This window comes from Eriocheir sinensis, chromosome 17 (genome assembly GCF_024679095.1).
Source record: "Eriocheir sinensis breed Jianghai 21 chromosome 17, ASM2467909v1, whole genome shotgun sequence".
NCBI lineage: Eukaryota > Metazoa > Arthropoda > Malacostraca > Decapoda > Varunidae > Eriocheir > Eriocheir sinensis.
This window is the reverse complement of record NC_066525.1, coordinates 8,494,498-8,521,201: the sequence shown is the minus strand read 5'-3', so window position 1 is coordinate 8,521,201 and position 26,704 is coordinate 8,494,498. Positions and strand designations below refer to the sequence as shown.

At 46.0% G+C, this 26,704-nt stretch overlaps 2 protein-coding genes across 4 annotated transcripts in view; one reads left to right on the top strand and one right to left on the bottom strand.

The window, feature by feature from the left end:
- LOC126999907 (mucin-5AC-like) overlaps window positions 1-21,890 on the bottom strand; it is a 100,313-nt gene extending 78,423 nt beyond the window's left edge. The window contains exon 1 of one of the 2 annotated variants that reach the window (XM_050863057.1): window positions 21,323-21,890. In XM_050863057.1, the coding sequence (XP_050719014.1) occupies window positions 21,323-21,626 (304 nt within the window). In that variant the 5' untranslated portion in view covers window positions 21,627-21,890. The remainder of the gene's footprint in view (window positions 1-21,322) is intronic. The other variant, XM_050863055.1, reaches the window with a different exon arrangement.
- A 273-nt stretch (window positions 21,891-22,163) lies between these two features.
- On the top strand, window positions 22,164-26,649 carry LOC126999909 (serine/threonine-protein phosphatase 2A regulatory subunit B'' subunit gamma-like). 2 transcript variants are annotated; one of them, XM_050863062.1, is made up of 3 exons: window positions 22,165-22,401; window positions 24,070-24,201; window positions 24,750-26,649. In XM_050863062.1, exon 3 carries the CDS (start codon window positions 24,797-24,799, stop codon window positions 26,168-26,170), a length of 1,374 nt encoding a protein of 457 aa, XP_050719019.1. In that variant the 5' UTR covers window positions 22,165-22,401; window positions 24,070-24,201; window positions 24,750-24,796; the 3' UTR covers window positions 26,171-26,649. The 2 variants fall into 2 exon arrangements, with proteins under 2 accessions (XP_050719020.1, XP_050719019.1); XM_050863063.1 differs by lacking the exon at window positions 24,070-24,201 and having other exon boundaries at window positions 22,164-22,401.
- Window positions 26,650-26,704: the final 55 nt, after the last annotated feature.

Genomic DNA, 26,704 nt, shown 5'->3' with positions numbered 1-26,704 from the left:
TCTCCCTTGTTCCTCTTTCTTCCTTCCTATACTCTCCTTTGTTCCTCCCTCTTCCTTCCTTTACTCTCCTTTGTTCCTCCATGTTACCTCCCTCTCTTTTCTTATAGTCTCCCTTGTCCCTCCTTCACCCATTTTCTTCCTAACTTTTCTTCTGACCCACCAATTTTTCTTTCTAATTTGCCACTTTTCCTCCAACCTACCTACCTACCTACCCATTTTTCTTCCTACCTCCCCATTTTCCTTCCTAACTACCCACTTTTCTTTCTACCTGTCCACTTTTTCTCCTGCCTACCCAGTCTAATTCCGACCCACGACCTGCGTTGGTATGAGGAAAAGAGGAAAAGCAGCTAACTATATGGATTCTCTCTCTCCCTCTCTCTAAAAAAGAAGGCAAAGGACGAGTGGCAGAGCTGATAATGGATAGTTATCGGTGGAAGAATTTAAAAAGGTGATCAAAATAAAGCTCTCACGGTGAAAGACCACGATAAGAGTATGAATGTGATATGAAGGTGTGGGAACAGCGGGCTCTTTTTTTTTTTTACACCTTTTTTTTGTTGTTGTTGTTGCCCTTGAGCTGTTTCCTTAGCTGTAAAAAAAAAAAAAAAAAAAAAAAAAGCAGGAGCAGATAAAACACAGCAGCGGATAACCGTAACATATATGATCGTAACTCTAGAGGACGTTGGACAAACAATTCATATACAAAGACGATACATGACGATAATTTATGTTCACGTTCAAGAGAAGATGGCGCCACTATAAACACTTGCCTGCGCCATGACGGGCTGGGGTCGACTACCATTTAGGCCCCTAAAGAAAAGCCTATCGGTGCTATAGGTGTACACGAAAAAAAAAAAAAAAAAAAAAAAAATGGGAGCTGTCTTATGTGGGTCAATTGTCCTTCTGTAAAGCTCATGATTCTCCGCTCTTGTCATACACCGCTCATCCCTTGCCTGTATAATTTCCACACACTCAAGAGTACAATACCCTATATACCTTCCACTTCCTCCCCCATTCACCTGTTGGCCGGGACTGAACAATACACTACCTACACCTCCTCCCCTCACCCCTACGTTGCCACATCACCCCTCACTCCACTTCCTCTCCCTGCTCTCCCTTGCGACACAACTCTGCCTCCCACTCTCCCTTTGATCACCATCCCATCTATCCCCTCCACTCGCCCGTGACCACAGCCCTCCACACTTCACTCCCTGTGGCGGCGATGCTAACCTTCCAAAACCTGTCTCTCAATCACGGTCTATCACACATCAGTCACACCCTCGACGCAAGTACTACAGCTATAGGTCGGTATTCTCAAACGCTTCCACCTCGCACATCAACTATTTTCAAAGGTCAAAAAAGAGATTAATTGGGTTCTCATGAGTGTTGTTTTAGGTTCATGGTACAGAAGAAGAGTCAAACTACTGCCCGGGTCATTAAACTACCCTTGGAAATGCCTAAAACTCCTATAAAAGCCTTGTCAAATTGTGTGTTCAGGCACCAAAAGGTTTGAGAATGTGACCCATACACCCTTCACCCTCTCTCTCATCGACTCTCCATCGTATATACCACAAGCTTCTCACTCCTCTTTCATCCAGACTTGCCCTCGCTTCTCCTTCCACCTCAACGCCCCCCGCAAGTCCTCCCCATCTCCAATTCCCTGCCCTTCACACCTCAGTATTTCTCTCTTTACTCCCCTTGTCCCCATCTATCTTTCCCACCCCGCTAGACTCTCATAATCTCACCTCCCCACATTTCCCCGCAACCTCAGCATCCCCCCTACTCCCCTTCCTCCCTCCCCACTCTCGTAATCACTCCTCCCCTCACTCCTCCTCGCCTCCCCTTCCTTCTAGCTGAGGTAACACTTGCATGGAGCTTTTGTTGGCCCAAGTTGCAGCTTCCAACGCCGCCGCAGCCACTCTGGCGAGGGCGTAACGGAAGCGTGAAGCCTTGGTTGCTTCACGCTGCTATTGATCCTGCGAACAGACGGCGACAACGACGACAAGGACGAGGAGAAGTAGGAGGAGAAGGAGGAGGTTACCAAGGAGAGAAGGAGGAGTTCTGGAGAGGGACAGGCGACGATGAGGAGGAAGGAGAGTGGAGGAGGAAGAGAAATAGGAGGAGGAGGAACAGGAACGGGTAGAGGAGGACAGCGACGAAGGCAACGATGACAGTGAAAGGAGGAAGAGGAGGAGGAGATGGAAGTCAGAAGAGGAAAAAGAGAAGATAAGGAGGGTGGCAAACAACGACGATGAGGAGCAGCGGAGGAAGAGGCGATGGAGAAGGAGGAGGAAAAGGAACGGGTGAAGGAGGAGGGCGACGACGGCTACAACAACAACAATGACAAGTAGGAAAAGAAGGAGGAGGAGGAGGAGGAGGAGGAGGGGGAGAAAACGTCAAGAGTGAGGACCGTAGCGTATCACCCCCACCCCCACACTTTCCCCTCCGGCGGTGACGTTATTGTGGCCTCAGGGACACACGGAGGCGTGGCAGACATTTTCAACAGACCATGATGCAAGAAGAGAGAGAGAGAGAGAGAGAGAGAGAGAGAGAGAGAGAGAGAGAGAGAGAGAGAGAGAGAGAGAGAGAGAGAGAGAGAGAGAGAGAGAGAGAGAGAATAATAATAAAGCAGAGTGCAGTGCATGGAAGTCGCTGTGTAAATGAAGTGTCTGCTGTTTGTTTGTTTTTGTGGTGGTGGTGGTGGTGGAGGGTGGATCATGAGTGGAGTGCAAGTAAGGAGATAGTGGAAATTGCGACAATGCAGCGCTGGTGATGATAAATGTGTGCGTGTGTGTGTGTGTGTGTGTGTGTGTGTAAGGGGAGGGGGTGGGAGGAGCTGTATGTGAATATGAATAACTGCGTGTGTCAGTTTGCGGGGAGGGGGGGGGTGAGGAAGGTCATACGTGAACAAGTGTGAGGGGAAGGGAGGGGGGAGAGAGGGGATACTTGAATACGTGTGCATGGTGGGGATGAGGGAGGGGAGGGGAGGATGTGGAGGGCCGGTCATGTTACCCTCTGGATTTTCCCTCTAGCCGTGACATTTCCTAAGACAGGTTCTCCTAAGACATTTTTTCCTACTAAACAATTTCCTTCCTGGACATTAAATTCAGGAGCACTGCGTCGAGTAATTTGCTTCACTTTATGTATCTGGAAGTGATAAAAAAAAAAAAACTCGAGGTTAGTCACGCAGTAAGGACAAACACGATTGACACTCCGGTTGAACAGTCACTGATGGGGATGAAAAGAAGACTTACTGTAGCTTATTGCCAAGTCTTTGTCCTTGTACTTTTACGTCTTCCTGTACAACCATCACCCAACGTACTTTTTTTCCATCAGCAATATTCCCACGCAGTCCTCCTCTCTGTCCGCCGGAAATATGGAGTGCACACAGTATGGCCTTGACAGGAGGGGACCACAAACACCTGTGCGACTGTGAGAGCTGCATTCAAGCGTTCCCTCATTCGGTTGGCCACGAACATTCACCTTCGTAGCATTCACCTTCGTAGACGTTCATGAGCGGTGCCGGCGGCGCATCAAGGAAAGACTGGGCTTCAGTATCCTTTGTCTTGCCGCAGGAAGTAACTACGTGCGTGTTGAACCGTGACCGACCAAAAACGTGAAAACGGTATATCAGACGATTTCTGGGGTTGCTCTTCACGACATGTATACGAGTGAATGACACGGAGAGAAAATGCTAGTATGAACCTTGCTATGAACATTGAAAGCTGCTGTAGCACGGTGACACGACCAGAAGACGATCACTACAACACTACAGTATCGCTGACTGCTGTAGCTCGTGGATATGGGTCACCACAAACACTAAAGGCTGCTACAGATAGATGATTTAGCCAAAAGACAGTAACTAACACTGAAGGGCGCTGCAGCTCGATAGGGATTACCAAACACTGAGGAATGCTTAACTCGGCGTCGTATATACATGGCCAGAAGACAGTAGTTAACATTGATGGGATTTTTACTTCGTATATATCGGTGGAAAAGAAAAAAACTGAGGGCTGTTGGAACTCGGCGACAGAAATAGACATGAAACAGATGCACCAACAATGAAGGCTACTGGTTACAACATGCGTATTGCCCTTAAATATGTGGATGTACAGAATGATTTAATCCCAAATGCTAAGTTGTCCTTAAAAAATAATAATAATTTGTTGGGTGATATATATACATTTCTATATTCTGCAACGAAAAGGATCCGGTAGTATTCAGTAGCATTGACATATATTCTTCTTCGTGATGTTACATGTCGGAAATAACAAGGAGGAAAACGTTGGAGAGGAAATGTCAAGATCGAAAAACTCAAGAGGGGAAGAGAAATTTCCTACTGTTCTGTGTGTGTGTGTATGTGTGTGTGTGTGTGTGTGTGTGTGTGTGTGTGTGTGTGTGTGTGTGTGTGTGTCCCCCCCAATCCCCCCCCGACACACACGGAAGCCGATCAGACTAGGCACAACAACATCACCTTTGCCTCCCCCTCTGCAAGTGAGCCGCCCAAGCCAGCTCAGCCAGGTCAGCCCGGCAACACACAGCAGCCTCAGGTCGCTATTCTTGGACACCTCCGACGCTCACATCAACTATCTCCAGAGGCCGAAAAGGAGATCAATCGGGTTCCAATGAGTGTTTCTTTAGGTTCATAGTACAGAAGAATGATCAGGCTACCAGAGGGCACATAAAACTACCTCTGGAAATGCCCCACAACTCCTACGAAAGCTAAATATGTGACCTTGTGCACTGAAATGTTTAAAAGTATGACCCTCCGCCACAGCACGAGAGGCGTTAACTCAGACCTCAGCATCACCAAAGGGCACGAGTGTCTAGCGAGCGTGTCTGTATAGCCAGGTGTGTCTGCACGGAGGCCCTTCACGAGGCGGCAATGATTCACCTGGAACAAAGGGGGTATCCAACGCTTTTTTGGGGGGTGGGTGGGGGGAGCGGAGGAGAGGGAGGGGGTTCTTTTGATTCCTGGAGCATGTGTTTCATCGCGCGGACAAGTAAGTCATCCAGAGCAGCGTTCCGGGCTTTGTGTCTCGTTGCTGAGTGTCCTTGTAAGAGATGTGAAGCGAGGAGGAATTTATTTCAACACGCCCACTGGTCTTTGCTGATCCTGCCCGAAGCCAACGGTGTGAAACATGGACCTTAGGGCACTCACTAACCTTCAATGAGCGGCTGGCAAATAATATGTTGAGTTTATATATTTTTTTCGATAGAGTGAGATCTGGTAGCCTTGGTTGGTTGGAGAGTATCAAGACACCTCTCCACCCGAAATTGACCTCTCTTTCGGCCACGCTTTACTTTTATCTTTTTCTAGGAGCAGCATATAGCGGGCATTTTTTTCTACACCTTTTTTATGCCCTTGAGCTGCTTCCTTTCTTGTAAAAAAAAAAATCACATCTTGATCTCTATATAATATGTGCTCCTTCAACTTATTTTGCGACTGCTTTCATGAATGTTACACGCACGGCTGACAAGTATAGGGTTAAATTCACCAATTCTCAAAAAGCACATTACGTATAGGAGTCTTAGTTCTTTATGTCTATTTCCCGGTGTAATCCATATATATATTTTCATTTACTGGGTTCCCATCAACATACTATTAACGGCTGGCAATAAAAAAAAAAAAAAATGTTAAATACACCGTAACCCCTAAGAGCAAAGCGGAGAGGAAGGAATGACAGACGATAATTATGATGGATCTCAATTCGGTCCCACCACGAGCTCAGGGGCTAATGTGACGGAGATGAGCACCGGGGTCACGCGCAGCTGTAACTTATGTTTCCAACTTTACTTCCTTACTTAAATTCGGTCATGATTCTTTGGGTATCTTCCTCGGTTGTTTTAAAGACAGTTTCGTAAGTCTTGGTTCCTGGTGTATATTTGTTCACAAGATCGGTCGACATACTGGCCTCTCCACCCCCTCTTTTTTTTCTTTTATGAGGATTCCATGTGCGTCTGACAACTGATCTTCTAAGCCTAAACACTACACCATACTCCCATTAACAAAGCCGATCCTGTTCGCCTTGATCCTTCGTGCATCTTTGGAGGTAAAAAACTTCACGGCTTAATCTATACATTCGTCCCACCTTCCTTCCTTGTGAATTTTATCCGTTCCACTGACTACCTTCCTTGTGACTTATCCGTCCCACCACCACCACCACCACCTTCCCTGTCTCTTTCATTCGTCTGACCAACTACCTTTCTTGTGTCCTTCATCCATCCCATCACCTTCCTTGTTAGTTGTTACCGTACTTTATCCGTCTCACCAACTTCCTCGTGTCTTTTATCCGTCTCACAAACTTCCTATGACTTTTAATCCGTCTCACCACCTTCTTTCTCCCCCTAAGCAGAGTGGCGTGGAGGGGCGTATCCACGAGACATGCAGGGCGGGGGAGGCGGGAAAAGGAGAGTGGAGGCAGTGTGGGCGGAGGCCGGAGAAGGAGGAGGACCGGCCAGGCGAAGCGTAGATGAGTGTGTTGTGGTGGTGAAGGGTCGGGGGTGGGGAAGGGGGAGAGGATAACAAGTTTAACCTTAGGAGAGAGAGAGAGAGAGTGAGAGAGAGAGAGAGAGTGAGAGAGAGAGAGAGAGAGAGAGAGAGAGAGAGAGAGAGAGAGAGAGAGAGAGAGAGAGAGAGAGAGAGAGAGAGAGAGAGAGAGAGAGAGAGAGAGAGAGAGAGAGAGAGAGAGAGAGAGAGAGAGAGAGAGAGAGAGAGAGAGAGAGAGAGAGAGAGAGAGAGAGAGAGAGCAAAACACATAATCTGAGGAGCTGGGAGGGAGGGAAGTTGAGGGAGGAGAGAGAGAGAGAGAGAGAGAGAGAGAGAGAGAGAGAGAGAGAGAGAGAGAGAGAGAGAGAGAGAGAGAGAGAGAGAGAGAGAGAGAGAGAGAGAAATCCACGTAATACGAAGACAAGCAAACAAAAATGAATTAAAGTGAAATTAAAGCAAAACACACATTTAAAGAAGAAAAAAAATCACAAAAAACAGAGCCAATATACAGTTCAGCAAGAGTAAACTGAACTGCCAACCGTCACAGAAGGGATATGGGCAGGAGAGAGAGAGAGAGAGAGAGAGAGAGGGTGGAGGCGGTGGTTAGAAGTCGGTGGAGAAGAGGAGAGAAAATGGGGGTAACGGAAGGGAGGGAGGGAGGGAGCGGGACAGAAAGGAAGGTGGTTTAAGAAGAGAGAGGAGGAGGAGGGGTAAAAGCGTAGAAGTCGGTGGAGGAAAGGAGAGAAGATGGAGGTGAAGGGGAGGGTCAGGAAAGGGAAGGAGAGAAAATGGGGGTGTTAGAAAGGGTCAGAGAAGTGAGGGAGGGAAGGGAAGGAGGGAGCGGGACTGAATGGAAGATGGTGGAGGGCGAGCGAGAGGGAGGTGGGAGAGTGGTAGAAGTCGGTGGAGGAGAGAGGAGGGAGAGGGACAGAAAGAAAGGTAGTAGAGGGCGAGAGGAAGAGAGGGGGTGGAGGGGCCAGGTAGATCGGGCACGCTGAGTCACCTGTCTGGACTCCCCGGCCCCGGCAGCTCTGGCACAAGGGAACATTTTTACAGCGGCGCGCGTCTTATCGGCCACGCCTGAAACACTACACAACGCTGAAGGCTGCGCGCCGCGGCTGCCTATTGTGTTGCGTTGTGTTGTGTTGTGTATGTGTTTGAGAGAGAGAGAGAGAGAGAGAGAGAGAGAGAGAGAGAGAGAGAGAGAGAGAGAGAGAGAGAGAGAGAGAGAGAGTAATGAACTGTGTTGGGTTTATCAATGTGGTTAAAGGAGGAAATTCGAAACCCGGATTTTGTGGCAGCATGTTTCTGGTGCAGGTTAGTGGAGGAGGAGGAGGAGAAGGAGGAGGAGGAGGAGGAGAAAGAAGAAGAAAAGGTCCCTGTTCTGTCAGATCACTGTATGCGTCCGGTTGAAGGCTCCGAACCCTGGGCCGCCACGCCATCACGCCCTTCGCTGCTTCCCGGCAACAAGCGGTCAGGGCGTGAAGGTGGGGGGCGGTGCAGGGGCGTGTGAGGGAGATGAGGGCTTATAAGGGTGTGGCGCCCGGGCACGGCACAACACCTGACATGCTAACCCAGAGCTGCCCGCGCGCGCCCCTCCGCCAAGCCACTTCGGGACAGTGGACGCGTGAGATAAACATATTCAACTCCTGAGCCGCTTGGGAAATTATATGTAACTTGACTGAAGTGCCCCGCCTGCTTTCATAAAGTGAGCAGGCAAAGGACCATAATGATGGCTTGGTTCTCCCAGACGCCAGGCGGAACACTGACATCTTAACAATACCTCCGAGGCTTTGGGTTATCACATGCTGCGCAACGTTGTAAGGCCGTGTTTGGCAGCACCAGCAGCATCGTCTCCATGGTGTGCAGCAGGACAAAGGCTCCAGCGGATGCAGAGAAAGTTTGGGAGGAGAAAGAAATGCGGAAAGAGGAACTGTACCTCGATGCACCGGGTTTACCGTAAGAAGACAAGGGAGCCGTCACGGTCCCTCCCGAGGTGTTTTGTTCATCCCAAACTTTGCTTTATGAAACTTTTCTCTTTCTTCTCTTCTTGTCCTCCCAATTTATCAGTAACATTTATAATAATTTGTTACTTTAATTCCTATTTTACATATTTCCATCTCTTCCACATCAACCGCTGCTCGGTTGGATACATCCATACCCTCCCTACAGGTGCGGTGTCGAATATGAGTGGTGATGAGAGAAGGTGGCTGAGGCGAGCCTCGAGACTCAAGGGGCCACGAGGAAGAGAGATGGCCAGCCTTAATACATGCAAGATGGGATGAGAGAGAGGTGACCACTGCCAGCTTCGAAACTTGAGGGCGAGAAAATGGCATCAGGAGTGCATCTTATCAGGCCATCTACTTGCTCGCTAATGAACAGGCCCATGGTGGCGTCAGGTACCTGTTTCGCCTGGCGTTATTAAAGTTTTTTGCACGGGGAATGAGCAAGGCAGACCACCCAATACTTACCCTCCAACGCGGCGTCTCCACCAGACCGGCACGTCAACAGCCTCTGGGTCTATGCCACACCATGGTTCTCAGAACGGGCAGAAGGTGCGGAGGCATGTGGAAGGGGTACCTATTGTGAGTCTCCCGGACCGCCCCTCCTTGATCTCCCCCGTAAACCTATGTTAGGCGAACCAACTACAAATATGACCATTTCTTTCATTCTTAACACACTGAGATTGAAGTCCAGAAAAAAAATGTTATACAGGCCCTCAGTCCCCCTTGCCGTTTCACATGCAGCACAGGAAAACTGAGAAGTATCATACACAGTGAAGGAGCGTGAGTACAGATCGGTTAATCCCACACATCCTCCCCGAAATTCAAGCGGTAAGCTAAGATACCGTAACAGCGGATAACACAAAGCCTCCGCCTAGGGTTATCTGGGGCGTTCCAACCCGACGCACTTTTTCCATTTGAGCCTAAGATTACCTAAGGAGGATATGGAACGTCTGCAAGGAGGCGGTGTCGCAGGGCTCTGAGGAGCGATGAAGAGTAGGTGAGCGGAGATATGTCAGTCATGAACAGGTGCATGGCAAGGAATGGAGATGACTCACTGAGGGCATCAGGGTGAAGCTGAGGGGCAAGAAGCGGGGTAAGATAAGCTCATGAGTTGCAAGAAACATGCAGGGGGGAGATGTCTTGGAGGCTGCGTGAGGAGGTAAGGGAAGAGAGGAGGGGCGGAAGAGGCTGCGGAGGCCGCGCAGGGACAGGAATGCAATCCCGACGCAGGAGGCACGGCAGTGAGTATGCGTACAGACGCGTTCTTTTTCGCCTCGGGTAAAATTTCAGGTGAACCCCATCGTGCGCGCCCTCTAAAGCTGCACGAGGAGGCAGAGTCGCTCCTCTCGCCTCCTCCAGCAAGGACTACATTGCTGCCGCGCCGCAGACCCCGCTGAGGGTCAGCGCCGCCCACTTGCGCACCCACGCCCACGACATCCGCCCTACGGCCGCCCGGCATTAAGGTCGAGCTGGGGCTGGAGGCCAGGCGGTCAGAATGTCCCTCACGACGGCCAGGGTCACAGGATGGGTTGCCAGCGAGGGTCAACACAGTGAAACTCCTGCGGGGTCAACAATCCCGTTCAACAGCTCACCCTCACGTGACCCCAAGCTGTGTCACCAATACTGCCATAGATAGCCCGAGACAGTCCATGACCATCCCACGAGTCCACTGACGGATCGGATAAGGGAAACCGTTGCCTTTTACTGCTGCAACCGAATACAATCAGAGAAAATAATTACTGTAAGAAAACGATTACACACCGACCCCTCCAACCCTCCCCCTCCTGTCCCTTCATCCTCTGGTCCCCTACCAACCGTCTCACACTCCGGCCTCCATTCCGGACACCTGCGACGGAAATCGTGGACGGAAACACAGCTGAACAGGAAGTGAGCTGCACTGCGACACGGGCGGGCTGATGAGGCGGCAAATTGGAATGAAAGAGATCGATACTGGCCTCCGACAACAGGAGCTTCCCTTTTCATCACCTCGGGACGAAACACCTAAAGCTATAGCCACAGTAAAGCAATCCAAGGGCCGACGACTAGAGAAAGCGCAGAAAGGTGTGGATATATACTTCCTCACCCACAGGCAACTAAGTCATCATTCCTGCTGCTTCGGTATACCGGTAACATGCATTCAGCTGTGTACTCTTGAGGCGATTCGAGGACCAACGCGTGGAGAAAGCGGTGAAAAGAGGACGTATACTTGTACTACTTCACCTCCAGGCAACAAAGTCTTTAAGTAGCCATTATTCTGCTGTTTCGGACCCTGTTACATCCAGCTGAGTATCACGAACCCGCTACATTAATCATTTGACACTGTGGCCGTGGTTTGTACTAACGACCAACAATTCAAGAGGTACAGTTTTTAACAGACTCTAGATGTACATACCAAGGAGTGTAGAGATAGATAAACCCTCGATCAACATTATCTAAAATCTTGCAGCGGTCCAGTTATATTTGAAGCTGTGTGCCTCCTGCCATCTGGTATTTATTCAACTCTTTGTGAAGTGGCGAACAGTCTTCCATCGCGACCCATCCTCCAAACTCTGCCCTACATTCCTTGATCCCTACTGTTCGTTCTTCCTCCCACCACCCAGCTGCCTCAATGGACCGGGACGCCTCAGTAAGGGATCAGAGAGACCTGCGACATCCCCCAAACACTGTACAACATGGGGAATGACGTGCGAGCCAGCAAAGACTCCATGCCAGCTATGGCGGGACGCAGGTGTGACGCACGGAAAGGTTGCATTATCTTGGAGACGTGACCGAGGGGAGGGAAAGGGAGGAGCCGGAACCGGGGTGTAGGAGAAAGGGAGGGAAGAATGGGGAGAGGGAGAAAGTCAGGAAGTGAGGAGACGTTGGAGGAAAAAGAAAAGATGGAGACGGGATGAGGATGAGGAGGAGGATGAGGATGAGGAGGAGGAGGAGGAGCACGGGCAAGACGAGGAAGAGGAAGAGGAGGATAATATATGAGACGAGAAAGGAACAAGGAAACGGGGAAGGAGGAGGAGGAGTAGCACAAGCAGTACGAGGAAGAGGAGGACAAAAAATATGAGACGAGGAAGGAGCAAGGGGACGGGGAAGGTGGAGGAGGAGGTGGAAAGTAGTAGTAGTAGGAGGAGGAGGAGGAAGAGGAGACAAGGAGTAGAACACGCGAGACGAAGCGTGAGAACAACTTGAGTACGTAGTGTAGTAGTCAGCGGCTGTCGGAAACAAGGAGGAAAAAAATATGCAAATAAGAGAAAAAAATCAGCGGAAGTTAAGAGGAAGTACACTATATTCACACACACACACACACACACACACACACACACACACACACACACACACACACACACACTACAGAAGAGAGCGCTAATCAAGTTAACTCGCTGGTCCCCTTCAAAGAGCAAGACTGTCCCAGCGAGCGGTCTTATGTCGTCTGGTCCTCAGCGAGCGAAGCCAACCAGCCAGCTTCCCCTTCCTCCCTCCTTCCCCTTCTTCCTTCCTCCTTCCCAATCCCTTACACACCGCAGCGGAAGGTCCCAAGACGCCTCTACACACATACAGGCGGCCAAGAACAACTGTATAGTGTTTCTACAGCCCTGATTTCTTCGGGAACCCAATCCGACCTTCCTCTACATTAGAAATATATATTGGCCGATCGTGTGTGTGTGTGTGTGTGTGTGTGTGTACTATTACTACCGTGTATGTCCCTATTCACACATACACATGCCGCTCTTCGTGTATACCTACTTCAGAGGTTCTTAGACTTTCGCTTTGTGACTTAATTCGAGTTAATCAACTTTAATTCGTGTGTGTGTGTGTGTGTGTGTGTGTGTGTGTGTGTGTGTGTGTGTGTGCGGTCTCTCTCTCTCTCTCTCTCTCTCTGTCATTGGAGAATATCGCGCACGTGTATTCAGCCATGAGCGTATAAATGAGAGAGAGAGAGAGAGAGAGAGAGAGAGAGAGAGAGAGAGAGAGAGAGAGAGAGAGAGAGAGAGAGAGAGAGAAGGGTGTTATCTCGTCCACAGGAAAGGAAAAGATACGAGAAAGGAGGGAAGGGAGGGTCGGAAGGGAGGAACTGCAAGGACGGCGAAGGGGAGAATAATACAAGCCCCAAAAGTGGTAACCTGAGCCCCTATGGAAGTAGCGAGAGAGAGAGAGAGAGAGAGAGAGAGAGAGAGAGAGAGAGAGAGAGAGAGAGAGATCAACCTCATATTTGTAATGGACAGAAAGTGTTTTTTTATTTTTTTTTATTTCTTTTACATGAGCACATATAGTAAGTATTATGTATTTGATGTTTTTGTGTGCTTCATTTATATTATTCCTCAGGATACTTAATTAGGGTTATTCTTTCACCTAAGAATATTGTACATTGAGTGGAACTTTGCCTTCATTTACAGTGAAATTGTTCTTATTTATATTTATTTATTGGCTTGTTTCTTTAAATGTATTTGGTATGTGGTTTGTGAATAGAAAATGCAAGGAAACTGTTTATGAGTAAAGAGCATTCTGGATTATTAGCAGAATACACTTTTCCCTTATCTGATGTCTTTTAATCATCAGAAATACAGAGCCTCATCACTTGTGCAGTGCAGATATCTGTTTTATATAAGTTATTATTTTCCATGACAAGATATTTGAACCAAGACCATAGTGTGAGAGAGAGAGAGAGAGAGAGAGAGAGAGAGAGAGAGAGAGGCCCTCCTTCATCTATAATGCACCACGTAATGACCTCCCCCGAAACTTTTCAAACAGTGAGGTTGTGTCATCTCGTCCCCCTACTCTCTCTCTCTCTCTCTGCGTGGGTGTTCCCCTCATACGTACTTAAGTTTCCTCTCAACGTTAACGATGAGGCTGATACTACTACTACTACTACTACCAATACTACTACTACTACTCCCACTGCTACTATTTCTAAGACCAGCTGTTTTTGATTGCCAAGGCTAATGCTGATGCCGCTAATGTAATGCAGATGATATTGATTAGGGTGACGACAGGCCAAGAAGAAGCGGAAGAAGAGGAAGAAGAAGAAGAAGACGAAGAAGAAGATAAAAACACGTCATCACGGACATACGAACTCCTTTACATAGCAAGGGAGGGAAGCGAAAGGTGTATGGGAGAGGAGTTTGTCTCTCCCCACAACTCACTCCCCTCAGAATTCAGCCAAATCCTTTCCTTCCTGTCCTTTCCCCCATCCCCTCCCCCCATCCACCTCCTCTTACTACGGCATCTCGACAGCTTGGAGTAGGAAGAACCCAGGACAGAGAAGGGGAAAGAAGAGGGGGAAAGAGGAGGAATGCGAGGGTACGGAGGTGTAAGGAAGGGAAGCCAGGAAGGAAATAGAGTAATGTGAGCGGTCGGGAGCACCAGGACCCCTACTACTGATAAACTAGACAAAGTATTATTAGCCTGGAGCCACAATGAAGGAAAATGTAGCGCTGTGGTTATGGCGCATAGTGCTAAAGAACATAGAGTAGAATTTTTCACTATACGTGTTGGGATAGACCACTTTTTGGGTCGCCACTTCTTCAGAATTAGATAAAGTTGAAAGAATACGCTATAGCTCCGCGTGGCATTAGTGCTCATCTCGTAATTTCCATAAGGCGAAGGCACAGAGCTCTAATTACTGAGTTATGTTCATAATAAAGCTTGAAGACCACTTGTGCAGATAGTCCGGCGTTGATGAATTGGTGGTAGTGATTTAGGTTATGGACATGGGACTAGTCCATGGTGTAGTGGATAAGGTTACAGAAAAATGGTGGTGGGGTGGGAGATTGTGGACGAGGTTACAGTAATGGTGGTAGTGGTGTGGTGGTAGTGGGAGAGGTTATAGCAGTGGTGGTGGTAGTGGTGGGTGGTGAGCGAGGTTATGGTATTGGTAGTGGTATGGTGTTAGTGGGAGAGGTTACAGCAGTGTTGTTAGTGGTATGGTGGCAAGGGAAGAGGCTTAAGTAGTGGTGGTGGTAGTGGGCGAGGTAATTGTACTGGTGGTAGTGGTAGTAAGCGAGGTTACGGTAGTGGTATAAATATAGTGGTGTGGTGTCAGTGGGCGAGGCTACGGCAGTGGTGGCGGTGGATGAAACAGAGGAAACAAGGTGGGGGTTGTGGCCTAACGCTGTGTCAACTCAAGTGTGTTCCCCCTGTAGGCTCCTCCCCTCCCCAGCCCCATACCTCACACCCTTAGGGCCCATATGTATACACCTCCCTCTCTTCACCCTCCTACTTCGACCCTGGCCCCGAACCGACAGCACCACGCCCACCATCCTACAGCACTATATTTGATTACTTTTTGGGTGGGTCATTTGTATTCTTTTGGGGAGAATTGCATTTAACTTTCTATCTAATTATTTTTTGTTCTTGTTCTACCTCATTTGCGCTTCCCCCAAAATATACATTTCTGAAACCAACCAACTTTCCATTTACAAATACGTACAACTTCACACTATATATATATTTTTTTAAGTTCTTAATTCTTCCTTTTCTCCATCATCTGTTTGTTTCCATTGAGCCTTCGTCCACATTCTCTATATAATACTATCTTTCTGTGAGACTTATTTTTTACATGTGTTTTAACAGTACACAAGTAGCCCGTTATCAACTTTCCACTCCAGTATTTTTTATACCTAGGCCTCCTCCTCATTCTAAACCCTTAAGCCTTTCTCTCTCTAGAGTCTACACACTCCACCTTACATATACACTACTTATATACAACCCACAGAGGCGCCACTCATTCTGCCCAGCACCTCTTCGCGGCCTACACACAGCCTCTTCACAACAACCTCCCCCCTTCCCTTCCAAACGACCCCCCTCACACACACTCCCTCTCCATAGTAGTCCTCTCCTCCTTACACCCTCTCAGCCGCACTAATTAAATCGTGTGAGCATCAAAACATACATACGTTGAAAGAAGTAGATAGTAACAGTAGAAGCAGGAGCATCAGTACACAGAAAGCGGCGACATTAACCCGTGGCCGCAATAGAGTTAGCTTTACGTTCAGGCCAACAGAGCATCCTGGGGCGGGAGCGATGATGTACGTTGCAGTAATGAACCCTGATAACAGCGTGGTGGCGGCGGTTCATGAGAGCGCCGCGCACAGTCATTTCACAAGGCCCTCCTCATCTGCCTGATTAGATAATACTCCGTGATTACCCTCGCGCTACCCGGATGTTGCTAGCTACTGCTGGCGATAAGTGCTGACTCTATATAGTGATGCTGACCTGCTGAAGCCAAGACCTCTTAGTGAAACAATGACACGTGGCCTAATATGGCGTGCTTGCGTGTTCCTTTAGTTTCCTTAAGTCAGTCGGTCTCTTTACTCTTATCAGCAGAGATATACTTCACGTTAGGAGCAAGAGTGTCTCATCCAAGCAGCGTGCAATAACAAAATTCGTCCGTAATGCGTGTGTGCTTAAGTGACTTAGTTCTATGCAACCGGAATACAAAGACAAGAGATGGTTTATACAGAATCCACTAAAGAGAATCACTGAATGGGTCAATGAATAAATGAATAAGTAAAAAGGGTACTAATTTATCTGTGTTCAATAAGTTTAAGATCCTAGGATACATGAGTGGTCGTATTTTTTTTCTCTCTCTCTCGTGCTGTAACACAATACCTTAGAAGTTGTATTTTTTCTAGTTTTATTATATCATTTACGTGTGTGTATTATGGTTGCTCTCTCTCTCTCTCTCTCTCTCTCTCTCTCTCTCTCTCTCTCTCTCTCTCTCTGCAGGTAAGTGAACTCGAAGGGGTTACAGCATCACCACGCCCCCTATACCAAGCTCTCTCCCTTCCCTCCCTTCTCTTAGTGTTCGGCCAATTTTAGCCTCTTATCACGGGGGTATTGGAGAGGGAGAGGAGGATGATTGCCGGCCATGTGGAGCTGGTTATGGTGCAGCGTGGGGGTTGCTGATGCTCCTGCTGCTGTTACGGTTACCTGCTCTACATTGCATGTCATGTAATCACTGACGTATCGCTAACGGCGTGCCCAATAGGTGTAGGTTCTTCTGGGTTGCTATTGGTCTTCGTGTGTGTGTGTGTGTGTGTGTGTGTGTGTGTGTGTGTGTGTGTGTGTCGATTCTGCTTTTTCGTCCTGATAATAATTACTCTCTTCCTTCATGTTGTTGCCTTCTTCCCTTCTCCACGTCTGAGTCAGCGGTGGCCACATGTTGTTTCTTGTAACACACACACACACACACACACACACTGTCTTACCGGACGTGGAAAAAAAGTATGTCTCATCACTTTCTGCTGGAAGGTATTCATTTACATCTGCTTCTTAAATTTCATAACATTTATCTATTTATATTTAATAACTTGTTGGAAGCTGTCTATCCATAATTTCATAACACTTACCGTATCTATTTATTTTCAGTAACTTTTGGGAAGCTGTCTATCCACAGTTTTAGAGCACAATGTCATTATATCACATAACTTACCAGTTACCTTCTCTGGGTGTTCTCAAAATGCCATCCATTCATGAGAGTAATAGTTACACGGAAAATTGATTTGGAAACATCCAAACTCCGACCTGGCCAGGATCAGATCTAGGATACTTATGACTGGTGATGTAAGGTAAGGGTGAGATGAAAAAAATAGAGTGGAGAAGAGAAGAAGAGAGAATAACTATCTCCCTCTACATAACCGCTTTCCTCCATCTTTTCTTGATGGTGGTTGTAGTGGTGACAGTGTACATTGGTGGGTGTCACATGGTTGTGGTGAAGAACCCGCACTTACTACTGATAGGACTCATCGTCAAGGCCTCACCTCGCTAAACCTGCCGGGGCCAGTTGGGCGCCGCGGAACAACAGGTTCCTCTCGTTTCTCCGGACAAGAGCGAAGGTGGCCAGGACAGATGACACACACTTGCTTACGTTGAGCAATTATACCGACCTAAGAGAGGCATAGCAATCAATCAATCAAATGGGGTATACACCGGGGGGCGTCGCCTCGGAACACCACAAACCCGACATGGGGCCAGTAATGGTAGCGGTGGCTAGTAGTAGTAGTCGTAATGGTAATAATATAACAATTACATTGAGTATAATAATGAAAATAGGAGGAGGAGGAGGGGGAAGAGGAAGAAAAAGACGAAAAAAAAAAAATCAAGACTGACGGGGAAGGGGGAAGCAGCTACACGCATACCATCTCCACATAAACATAACTGCCGTCCTCTATCTAGCTCCTTCTCCTTCCCCCTCAACCCTTGTACCCACCCACCCTCCCCTTGAGGCGGCGACGGAAGTGGGACTGAGGTGAGCATGGGAGAGGAAGGAAGGACATCCGGCCGGCCCAACACCCACCCGAGGAGGCGCAAGGCGTAAGGAGGGTGAAAGGCATCGTAGAAAGGGAAGGGAGGAATAGAAAAGCATATGTGTACACGTTCCTACATTCCGTCCTTCCTCGTGATCTTCCTTTCTTCGCCGTCTGTGCTAAGTTCCCCAACCTCCAATCGGTCCTAAGTGTGTCGAGGGAGCTTCTTCAGGTTACTCGGGGGATTAATGTCAGAGGTAACGTCTAAAGCGGCACACACACACACACACACACACACACACACACACACACACACACACACACACTCAGGCTCGGCTTAATGTGGCAGTATGTGGGTTAGAGGTATGGACTAGTGGTGGTGGTGGTAGGTGGCTGTAATGGTGTTGGTTGATAGTGATGGTAGTAGTGGTAAAGGTGGTGGACTGATGGATGATGGTGGAAGTCACTTGAAATACACCTGGGCTTTTGTTTCATCTAAAGCAAGTGGTAAATTGCTACCTATTGGACGGAAGGATAGGACTGAAGAAGGAAGGCTTAAAAGGAAGAAAAGGAAATGTAAGTTGATACGAGGGAGAAAGAAGAAAGAAGACCGAGGAGAGGAATGAGAGGGAAAAAGGAAAAGAGAATTTTGGGGAAAAGGTGGGACGGAAGAATTTGAATGAGAAGGAAGAGACTAAAACGTTAAAGTTGATATGGAAAAGAGGGAATGGATAACGTTAGAATGAGGGAACAGAAAAAAAAATGAAAACAGAGAAAATAATGAAAGGAGTAGGTTGAGGAAAATAAAACACCTACAGCACCCCACATGCCTACGACCCTCTGCAAGGCCAGTCCACCACCACCACCACCGTCACTGACACATTACGCCTCCACTTACACCACAAACGTGGTTAAACACTTGGTCGTCTCCGCCGCCATCACTTTCAAACATTCAAAGGCCCATTGAAAATAAATATTCAAGAAACATTGCAAATAGTCTAGGGATGCAGTAAGGTTATGCCTTAAAATGTTCAAAGGTGAAGACTATCATTATAAACCGTGGGAACTGTATGACGGTGGGGCTCAAGGTGTAAAAGAGCGCATGTCAGCCCATGGGGGCGGCGGCGGCTGCCGTGGCAGACCTTCACGCAGGCGGGAGTGCACAGTCGAGGACTGTGCAGCTGTGCAGCAGACAAGTGGAGGTGAAGGTGTTTTGGTGGCAGTGGTAGTGTGCGACGCAACCGGGGATTTGTGTTCTGATCTCATTCGTTTCGCATATGGGTCCAGGCAAGACACTTTCCGGGGACACGGGAGGACAGAGTGTGCTGTTGCCCAAGGCTCCCACGAGACAAAAGCGAGACCCTCCACACTCAAATGATTACACAAGTGCTCGTCAATACTAATTATGTGGAGCTGCAGCAGCTCACGCCCAAACAAGCCCAATACACTCGAGCAAAAGAGCTTCACACTTCTATTATTAAAATCCCCTTTCAAAACTTCGTCCTGACGCCAACTAATTGTGCTAATTTCAGAATCTGAGTGCCATAATGCAAGTCAATATATTCGTTCTTTGCCTGAATGGGGTTCATTCGACTGTCAACTCAGTGATTATACAACATATGGCTGTAAAATGAAGCTGCACGTATGTCCATGCAAAGAACGGTCCATTCACAAGATGCGGCACAGCATGAGCACTGCCCCCCCCACCCACGCCACTTTGATTTACCCTGCGGGCAAGAAATTAAAACGCATCTGCTGGCACTTAATAATGGATTTTCGTTGCGCCGGCCACGTGTTTCTACATCACTTCAACAAATCTTAATATCTATTCAAGAGTAGAGCAGACGCAACGTTAAGAACTAACAACGGAAATAATTTTATTTACTATAACAGGAAAATAAGACATTCACATGCCAGTTGAATGACGTGCCGCGAGTAAGGCGCTCAAGCCCTCTACATCCTAAACTTGCACACTGTCCTGCAACAAACGTTCCATCGAAAGAAAGGGGTTAAAACACTGTACTGTAAACGGAAACACAAAAGTTTGCCAACATGGTTCACAATTTCATCATAGGCTGACAGTGACAGGTGACGTGGTATACGATGTATGCCCAACCCAATGATGAGGAAGTAAAGCAATGTTGTGTATTTGGAGCAGGAGCGGCTACTGCGGCAAGCGAGGGAAACGACAGCTGTAATCCTCAATCCTCGCCAGCCCGCCTCTCCATCCCCACCCCTAATAACGGTTGCCGCCCTCCCTCCCTCTTTCCCTTTGCCCCCCCTCCCCTCCCCCCGACAGCTGGCACACCAAACCGAACAATAGTTCCTTCCCGGTATACTCGCACACATACCGCACACACGAAATGGAGGTTTGAGAGAGGGGACAAGAACATACGTACTGCACTTGAAGAAATGGCAGATTGTAGACTGTCTGGTAATACTAAATAAATACGATCTTACTAATAAAATGAATGTTTGGCGGTGCTGTGCGTGAATGTTAACTATGGATAATGCGGCAACCCCATTGAGATAAGATTCAAAATATAAATCATGCATTACAAATCTCGGTATAAGACTATTAACACCTATCTGTTTCATTCACAGGTAATACGCTTATATTTATCCACTCGCGTCAACGGCCAAATCAATCTGCTTTCTACATGATGATTCGTACGTAACACAATGAATTCTAGGTTAGGGCAAAAGATTTTACTGAGATGTGTCAAACTCGTGCATTGGTTTCGTACAATAATATTTTGACTTTATTCATATTACTGTTCATATGGAGTCTTTCAAAACACAATACGAATTTTGACCATTGATGTTCTTAAGACATGTTACTGGATGGATAACTAACAGCACATCGAGCTGACAATATTTGTAAGTGTTCAACTTTATTATGTAAGGAAAACATTTTGTTGTCATTGATGTTGCTTTTGCTTTTTTAATACAAGCATATAAACGATTTCAAATAGGAGGAAAAGCAGCCTCATTAGCTCGAGTTCATGTTGAAATGGATTATCCGCATTCACACACACACACACACACACACACACACACACACACACAAGATAGCTAAATCATCTGGTCACCCTTCACTGGTTGTTTGATGTCATTCTTATCAGTAGACAAATAATTACCGTTCTCGGCACTGCTTGATCCATCATGCTTTGGGTCAGTCGGAAAAAAGAATGCTTACTAAAGCTAGTGACAATCCTTGGTGCATGTATGCCTACTAAGCTAACATTCGACTACAGATTGCACTGTTGCTCGGCCCAGCACCCTATTGTTGATGCGTTCAAGTTTCCCGACTTGCTTGTCTGTGTCTTGCCGCTGCTCGTCGCGCCAAGATTCCTTTCATATGTATAAATAAATTTTACCCTTGTCAACGGCGACTGATGCTGATACGTGATTCGAACGTGGGCTAGTATTTCTTGTGGAGGGAAAGTTTTATATGCTGAGGAAGAAGAAAAAATAGCGCAGAGCTACCTCACTGTATGTAATGACTCCTGCACATGTCTACACTAGGACCAAGTGTGTGTCCTGCCGGAAAGGCGGCTCGAGGGCAGCCTCCCGCCCTGGGTACTCACGGACGGGCACGGCGCGGGGGTCGTGGGCGGCGACGCGGCCCTCCAGGGCTGCCAGGCGGGACGCGAGGCTGCTGGACCGAAGGTTGATTTTGCCCAGCTCCTCCTGCAGTTCCCGTGAGACGTCTTGCGCCGCCGTCACCAGGGAAGCCAGCTGGCGCAGGGCACCGCACAGGGTCACGTTGGTCACCGCTGTCAGGTCGTAGTCGCCCCGCAGGGTCACCTCCTCCGCGGAGTCTGTGGTTCCCCAGGAGGGCGGCCGCCGCGCCAGCCTCACGGGCGACACTTTACGTTTCACCAGCGGCATGCTGGCGGCTCCTCCACTTGTCAAGGTGTATCACATGACGACACTCTTTATAACAAACTAAATCATTTCATTTCCTTCACCACACACACGTGCCACATCCCTCCACAGCACCGCACCTACCCAACATGTTCTCGCCACGCCATCCTCGGCGGAACTGAACTCTATCCTCGCTACAGGGCCGCCCCGACACCTGACCCACTCACCGAGCCTTGCTGCAATATCCTCACAAACAATAATATTATCAGCGAATACGTTATGCATACTTACATTGTGTTATAAAGGAATATATCTGTAGTAACTATTTCTGAATTAGATTTACTAAAACATTAGTTTACTCGGGGGGAGGGAGGGGAGGGAGGTCAAAGTAAACTTTCGACGCCGAAAATTATGAATGTTACGGTAGATATTCTTTCATATAAACATTTATATGGCACATGGAGAATGCAGTATATAATACTGAAATGGCCATTGGAATAAATCGTCACTGACAAGGTCATAGAGTCTAATATATTAATTCTTTGTCGAAACTACAGTTGCCGAAAGTGCCGCGGCTCCGCGCAGCACGTTGAGTGTTGACATTGTGAGCGGCGTGCAGGGCTGAGGGAGGACCAGCAGGGGCTGTGCCTGAGTGGACCGGGCTGGCGGTGTTGTTAACATTGCACGAGGCTGCACTCACGTAACAAATGTTGCACTCCAAACTATTCATATGGTAACGCGTTGTGGACCACGGTTTCCAAGACCCTGAATAACTGAAAAAAAGAAGAAAAAAAATCAGGTAAGTTAGTGAGTGCTACTTGGAGGAGGGGGGATATTCATATTAAAGATGTGTTTCAGAGAAAAAAATAACGGGACTGGCATGACATTAAGACAGTTTCCAAGTCACTCAACCACATATACTTTTGATAATTATTAAGAATACGGTGCACTTTTTTTTTTACAGCATTTCCTCACAAACACCAGAAAGATAAGCAGGGACAATAAAAATATGGAAGCAGTAAAACTTTGGAGTTTAAATAGAGTGTAAGCCCCCCATAGAGGCTACAATTTATTATCTTCTAAATTTTAGTGACCCTAAGGAGGCTTAATTTAGGGTAAAATTCCAGAAATACATCCACTGGGCTGTCAACTACCAGTGGCAACACCCAGCGGTGCAGTGTGAAGTGTATCAGGTGTTTGTCCCAAAGTTATATATATATCTAACTGATCTGACCTAACAATGAAATTTAAACTAACCATACCTGGCTTGTGCTCCACTGCCAAAATGTGATAAACAGAAATAAATATTTCAGTATATCCCTCCCAGAGCATATTTTAAGGAATTTATATCACAATCGAATGATTCATGACACAATGCACAATGGTGTTTTTTGCAATGAGCCGGGTGTACTTCTGGAGTAATAGGTGAACTACTGGAGTATCAAGTCAGAGATACTTGCTGTATTTTAATTAATTTTTACTATATGCATTTATCTTAATATCACAAGTCCAAGGGGTTCTGTTGTGTATTGATTTGATTTTACTATAAAACTTATGGAAAACTACTCCCATCAGGAACATAAATGGATCCAAGATGAATCTTATCCAAAATTAAAGGTTCATTGTTGTTATTACTCCCTGCATTTCAAGACTTATTAAGTGTCTTGGTTTACTTTGAGAATATTCCAGGGCATACAATGAATATCATGGGTCCCCTGGAGAATATTCCAGAATGAAGAAAAAAATATTTCAAAATCTCAAATGAACAATTTCAGTTTGGCATGGCCAGGAGCCTGACAAAGGTAAAGTTGGGGCATACACTATAGCTGCGTGTGGCATTGGCTCTAATCTCTGTCACATTACCCTTTGAGCCTGTGGTGTGTGAGATACCGGTACCATTACCCCAGGACACAGGGCCAGTGTGACATCTAGGTTACCAGTTTACTTTCCCCAGATTTCCCCAGGTACCCCACTTATAGACCAGCCTGAAAGACAGAATGAACTGCTGGGTGGGTTGCATGCCAACTGCCTGCTTTGGGACTCAAACCCAGGATTGCAGATTCATAGCCAAGCATGCTACTGGGTTAGAGCCTAAGTGGCCTGAAAGTGCTCTAGGGTGGAAGGGATTAGCATTTTTGCATCCTTCTGTACAACAGTGATGGCAGATTCTTATATAAATCCTTCATTCTAAAGTTACGCTGGTAATTGGTTACATGGTAATAATGGCATTGGTGAAAATGATGAAGGTAAACTTAGCAAAACTGCCATTTAGAAAAATGGCACACTTGTTTGCCGATTGATATCTAAAACGTAAAATCATTCTTATGGCTTCATTGTATTTCTGCCAAATTCATTAAATTTTAGCCTGTGAAATCACATTAGTAACCACTTAAGTGTGTTTATAGTGTCCTATCAATTTCTCAGTTGGGTACTTACCATTGGCTACATGTATGTGCTGCTTTCACAGTGAATCTGCAAAAAAATAATAACCAATGTGATGGATGGAAGTACTGATTCCTTCATCTTGTGGGACACTCATCCATCAATCTGAAGTTGCATCATGGCATCTTAGCAAGAAGTCACAGTTACTGTTACAAATGTATGTACTGTAGTTTTCCTTATTATTATTACAATTGATGTACATTAGAATTACTCTTTGTTTGTTAATTAATAGGTGTTAAATATATATATATATATATATATATATATATATATATATATATATATATATATATATATATATATATATATATATATATATATATATATATATATATATATATATATATATATATTCTTTCATTTATATTGAATTCTTCTTAGGTAAAAATTAATAATGATTATTGTCAAAATGTGGTTTAATGTTCTTACTTACTGTATTCCACTGATGCTTTGTAATAGGTAATATTTTGTCGTCTTTTTATGTATCATTATCAGAATATTACTATTATTAGTATAATTATTATTATTATTATTATTATTATTATTATTATTATTATTATTATTATTATTATTATTATTACTATGCTAGCCACTGCAAAAGTTTTATTGTGAGGTTCATGAATTATCTGTGTGTCACACTGCATGTGAATGTAAATTACAAGATCTTATTTACCTCCTCTATCTACAATGGTTTCACCTTTCCAGATTCAAGTGGACTTTTTACAACATTGTGTTCATAGATCATCCTGAAGATGGATTTGAAGTCATTACTTCAAGATCATCTGCAAAAAAAAGAGAAACAAAAAAAGGATAAAATTACTACAGGGGAGGCAAAAAATGATGATCCTGATGAAATGTTTGAAAAATATTACTGTGAGTGGAAGGCCGCTGGCAAGAACTCCGCAAGTAGTAATAGTGCTCAGACCTTCTCTTTGATTCCCAAGTTTTACCACAAACTGCCTTCAGAGGATAACCAGCTACTGCAGAAACTACGTGAAGAGTCTCGTGCAGTGTTTCTGCAGAGGCGAAGCAGAGAACTTTTGGATAATGATGAACTAAAAAACCTTTGGATGTTATTAGACAAACATCAGTCTGTCACAGATGTTGGTGGAGAGGAACAGTTGATTAATTATGAGGATTTTTTGAAAGTGGCAGAGCAGGCAGGGCCTAAATGTAAGCAATATTTTCAGCCTTCGACTTTTTGTAAGTTGCTCCAAAATGATTCATATGGCCGAATATCCATCATGAATTTTTTTAACTATGTTATGAGAAAAGTGTGGCTCCATCAGACAAGGATTGGGTTATCTCTTTATGATGTTACTGGTCAAGGGTACCTGAGGGAGTCTGACTTGGAAAATTACATCCTAGAGCTAATTCCAACATTACCTCAGTTGGATGGCCTAGAAAAATCTTTTCATTCTTTCTATGTGTGCACTGCTGTCAGGAAATTTTTCTTCTTCCTAGATCCACTACATACTGGACAGATAAAAATTCAGGACATACTAGCATGCAGTTTTTTGGATGATTTGTTAGAACTACGTGATGAAGAACTGCCCAAAGATCAGCAGCAAAATAACTGGTTTTCAGCACCATCAGCCCTCAGAGTATATGGTGTTTACTTGAACTTAGATAAAGACCACAATGGAATGCTTTCTAAGCAGGAGCTTTCACGTTATGGTATGGGAACTCTGACTCCTGTGTTTATTGATAGAGTGTTTCAGGAATGTTTAACATATGATGGGGAGATGGACTACAAAACATATCTTGATTTTGTCTTGGCACTTGAAAATCAAAAGGATCCACAGTCACTTCATTATTTTTTCAAAATACTTGACATTGATAGCCAGGGTTACTTGAATGTTTTTACTTTGAATTACTTTTTTCGTTCAATTCAAGAACAGATGCGTCAACACAACCAGGAGCCTGTCAATTTTGAAGATGTCAAAGATGAAATATTTGATATGGTGAAACCAGCCGATCCTTGTAAGATAACACTGCAAGACCTCATTAACTGTGGACAGGGAGATGTTGTCACCAGTATCCTCATTGACCTTAATGGGTTTTGGACATATGAGAACAGGGAAGTTCTTGTGGCAGACAGTAGTGAAGATCAAGCACAGCTCTGAACTGAAATATGTAAACTACTTCATACCATGAGGCCTTAGAACAGACAGTAGTTGTGGCCCAGTTTAGTGTTGTAATAAAGCCTCTGTGGTGTAGTAGTTGACATACCTTGCACCAAATCCATGGGCTCAGGTTCAGTCCTGGCCTGAGAAGTTGGCACTCAGCCCACCTAGCTGCTCATCCTTCTATTTGGCCTGGTTCATAACTGGATGCCTGGGGAAGCCTGGTGAAGGTAAATTGTGGTAACCCAGATGTCATAATGAACCTATGTCCAAGGTTAATCAGTTCTTAAGTGCCATAGCCTCAAGCGCTAATGTTAATGAGGTACGCACTGTGGCCACATACAGCTGACTGTGCCCCCAACTTTACCTTTCACCTTTAATGATGAGGTGAAACTGTAGTTTACTGCTACATTCCATGGAGTGAATCATTCGTACAATAAGTGTTTTTGTGGTACCTTTATCAATAAATGTTAAGTATGCACATATTCTAATTCCTAAAATCCATCCAAAATGTATCTATTTACACAGACACTT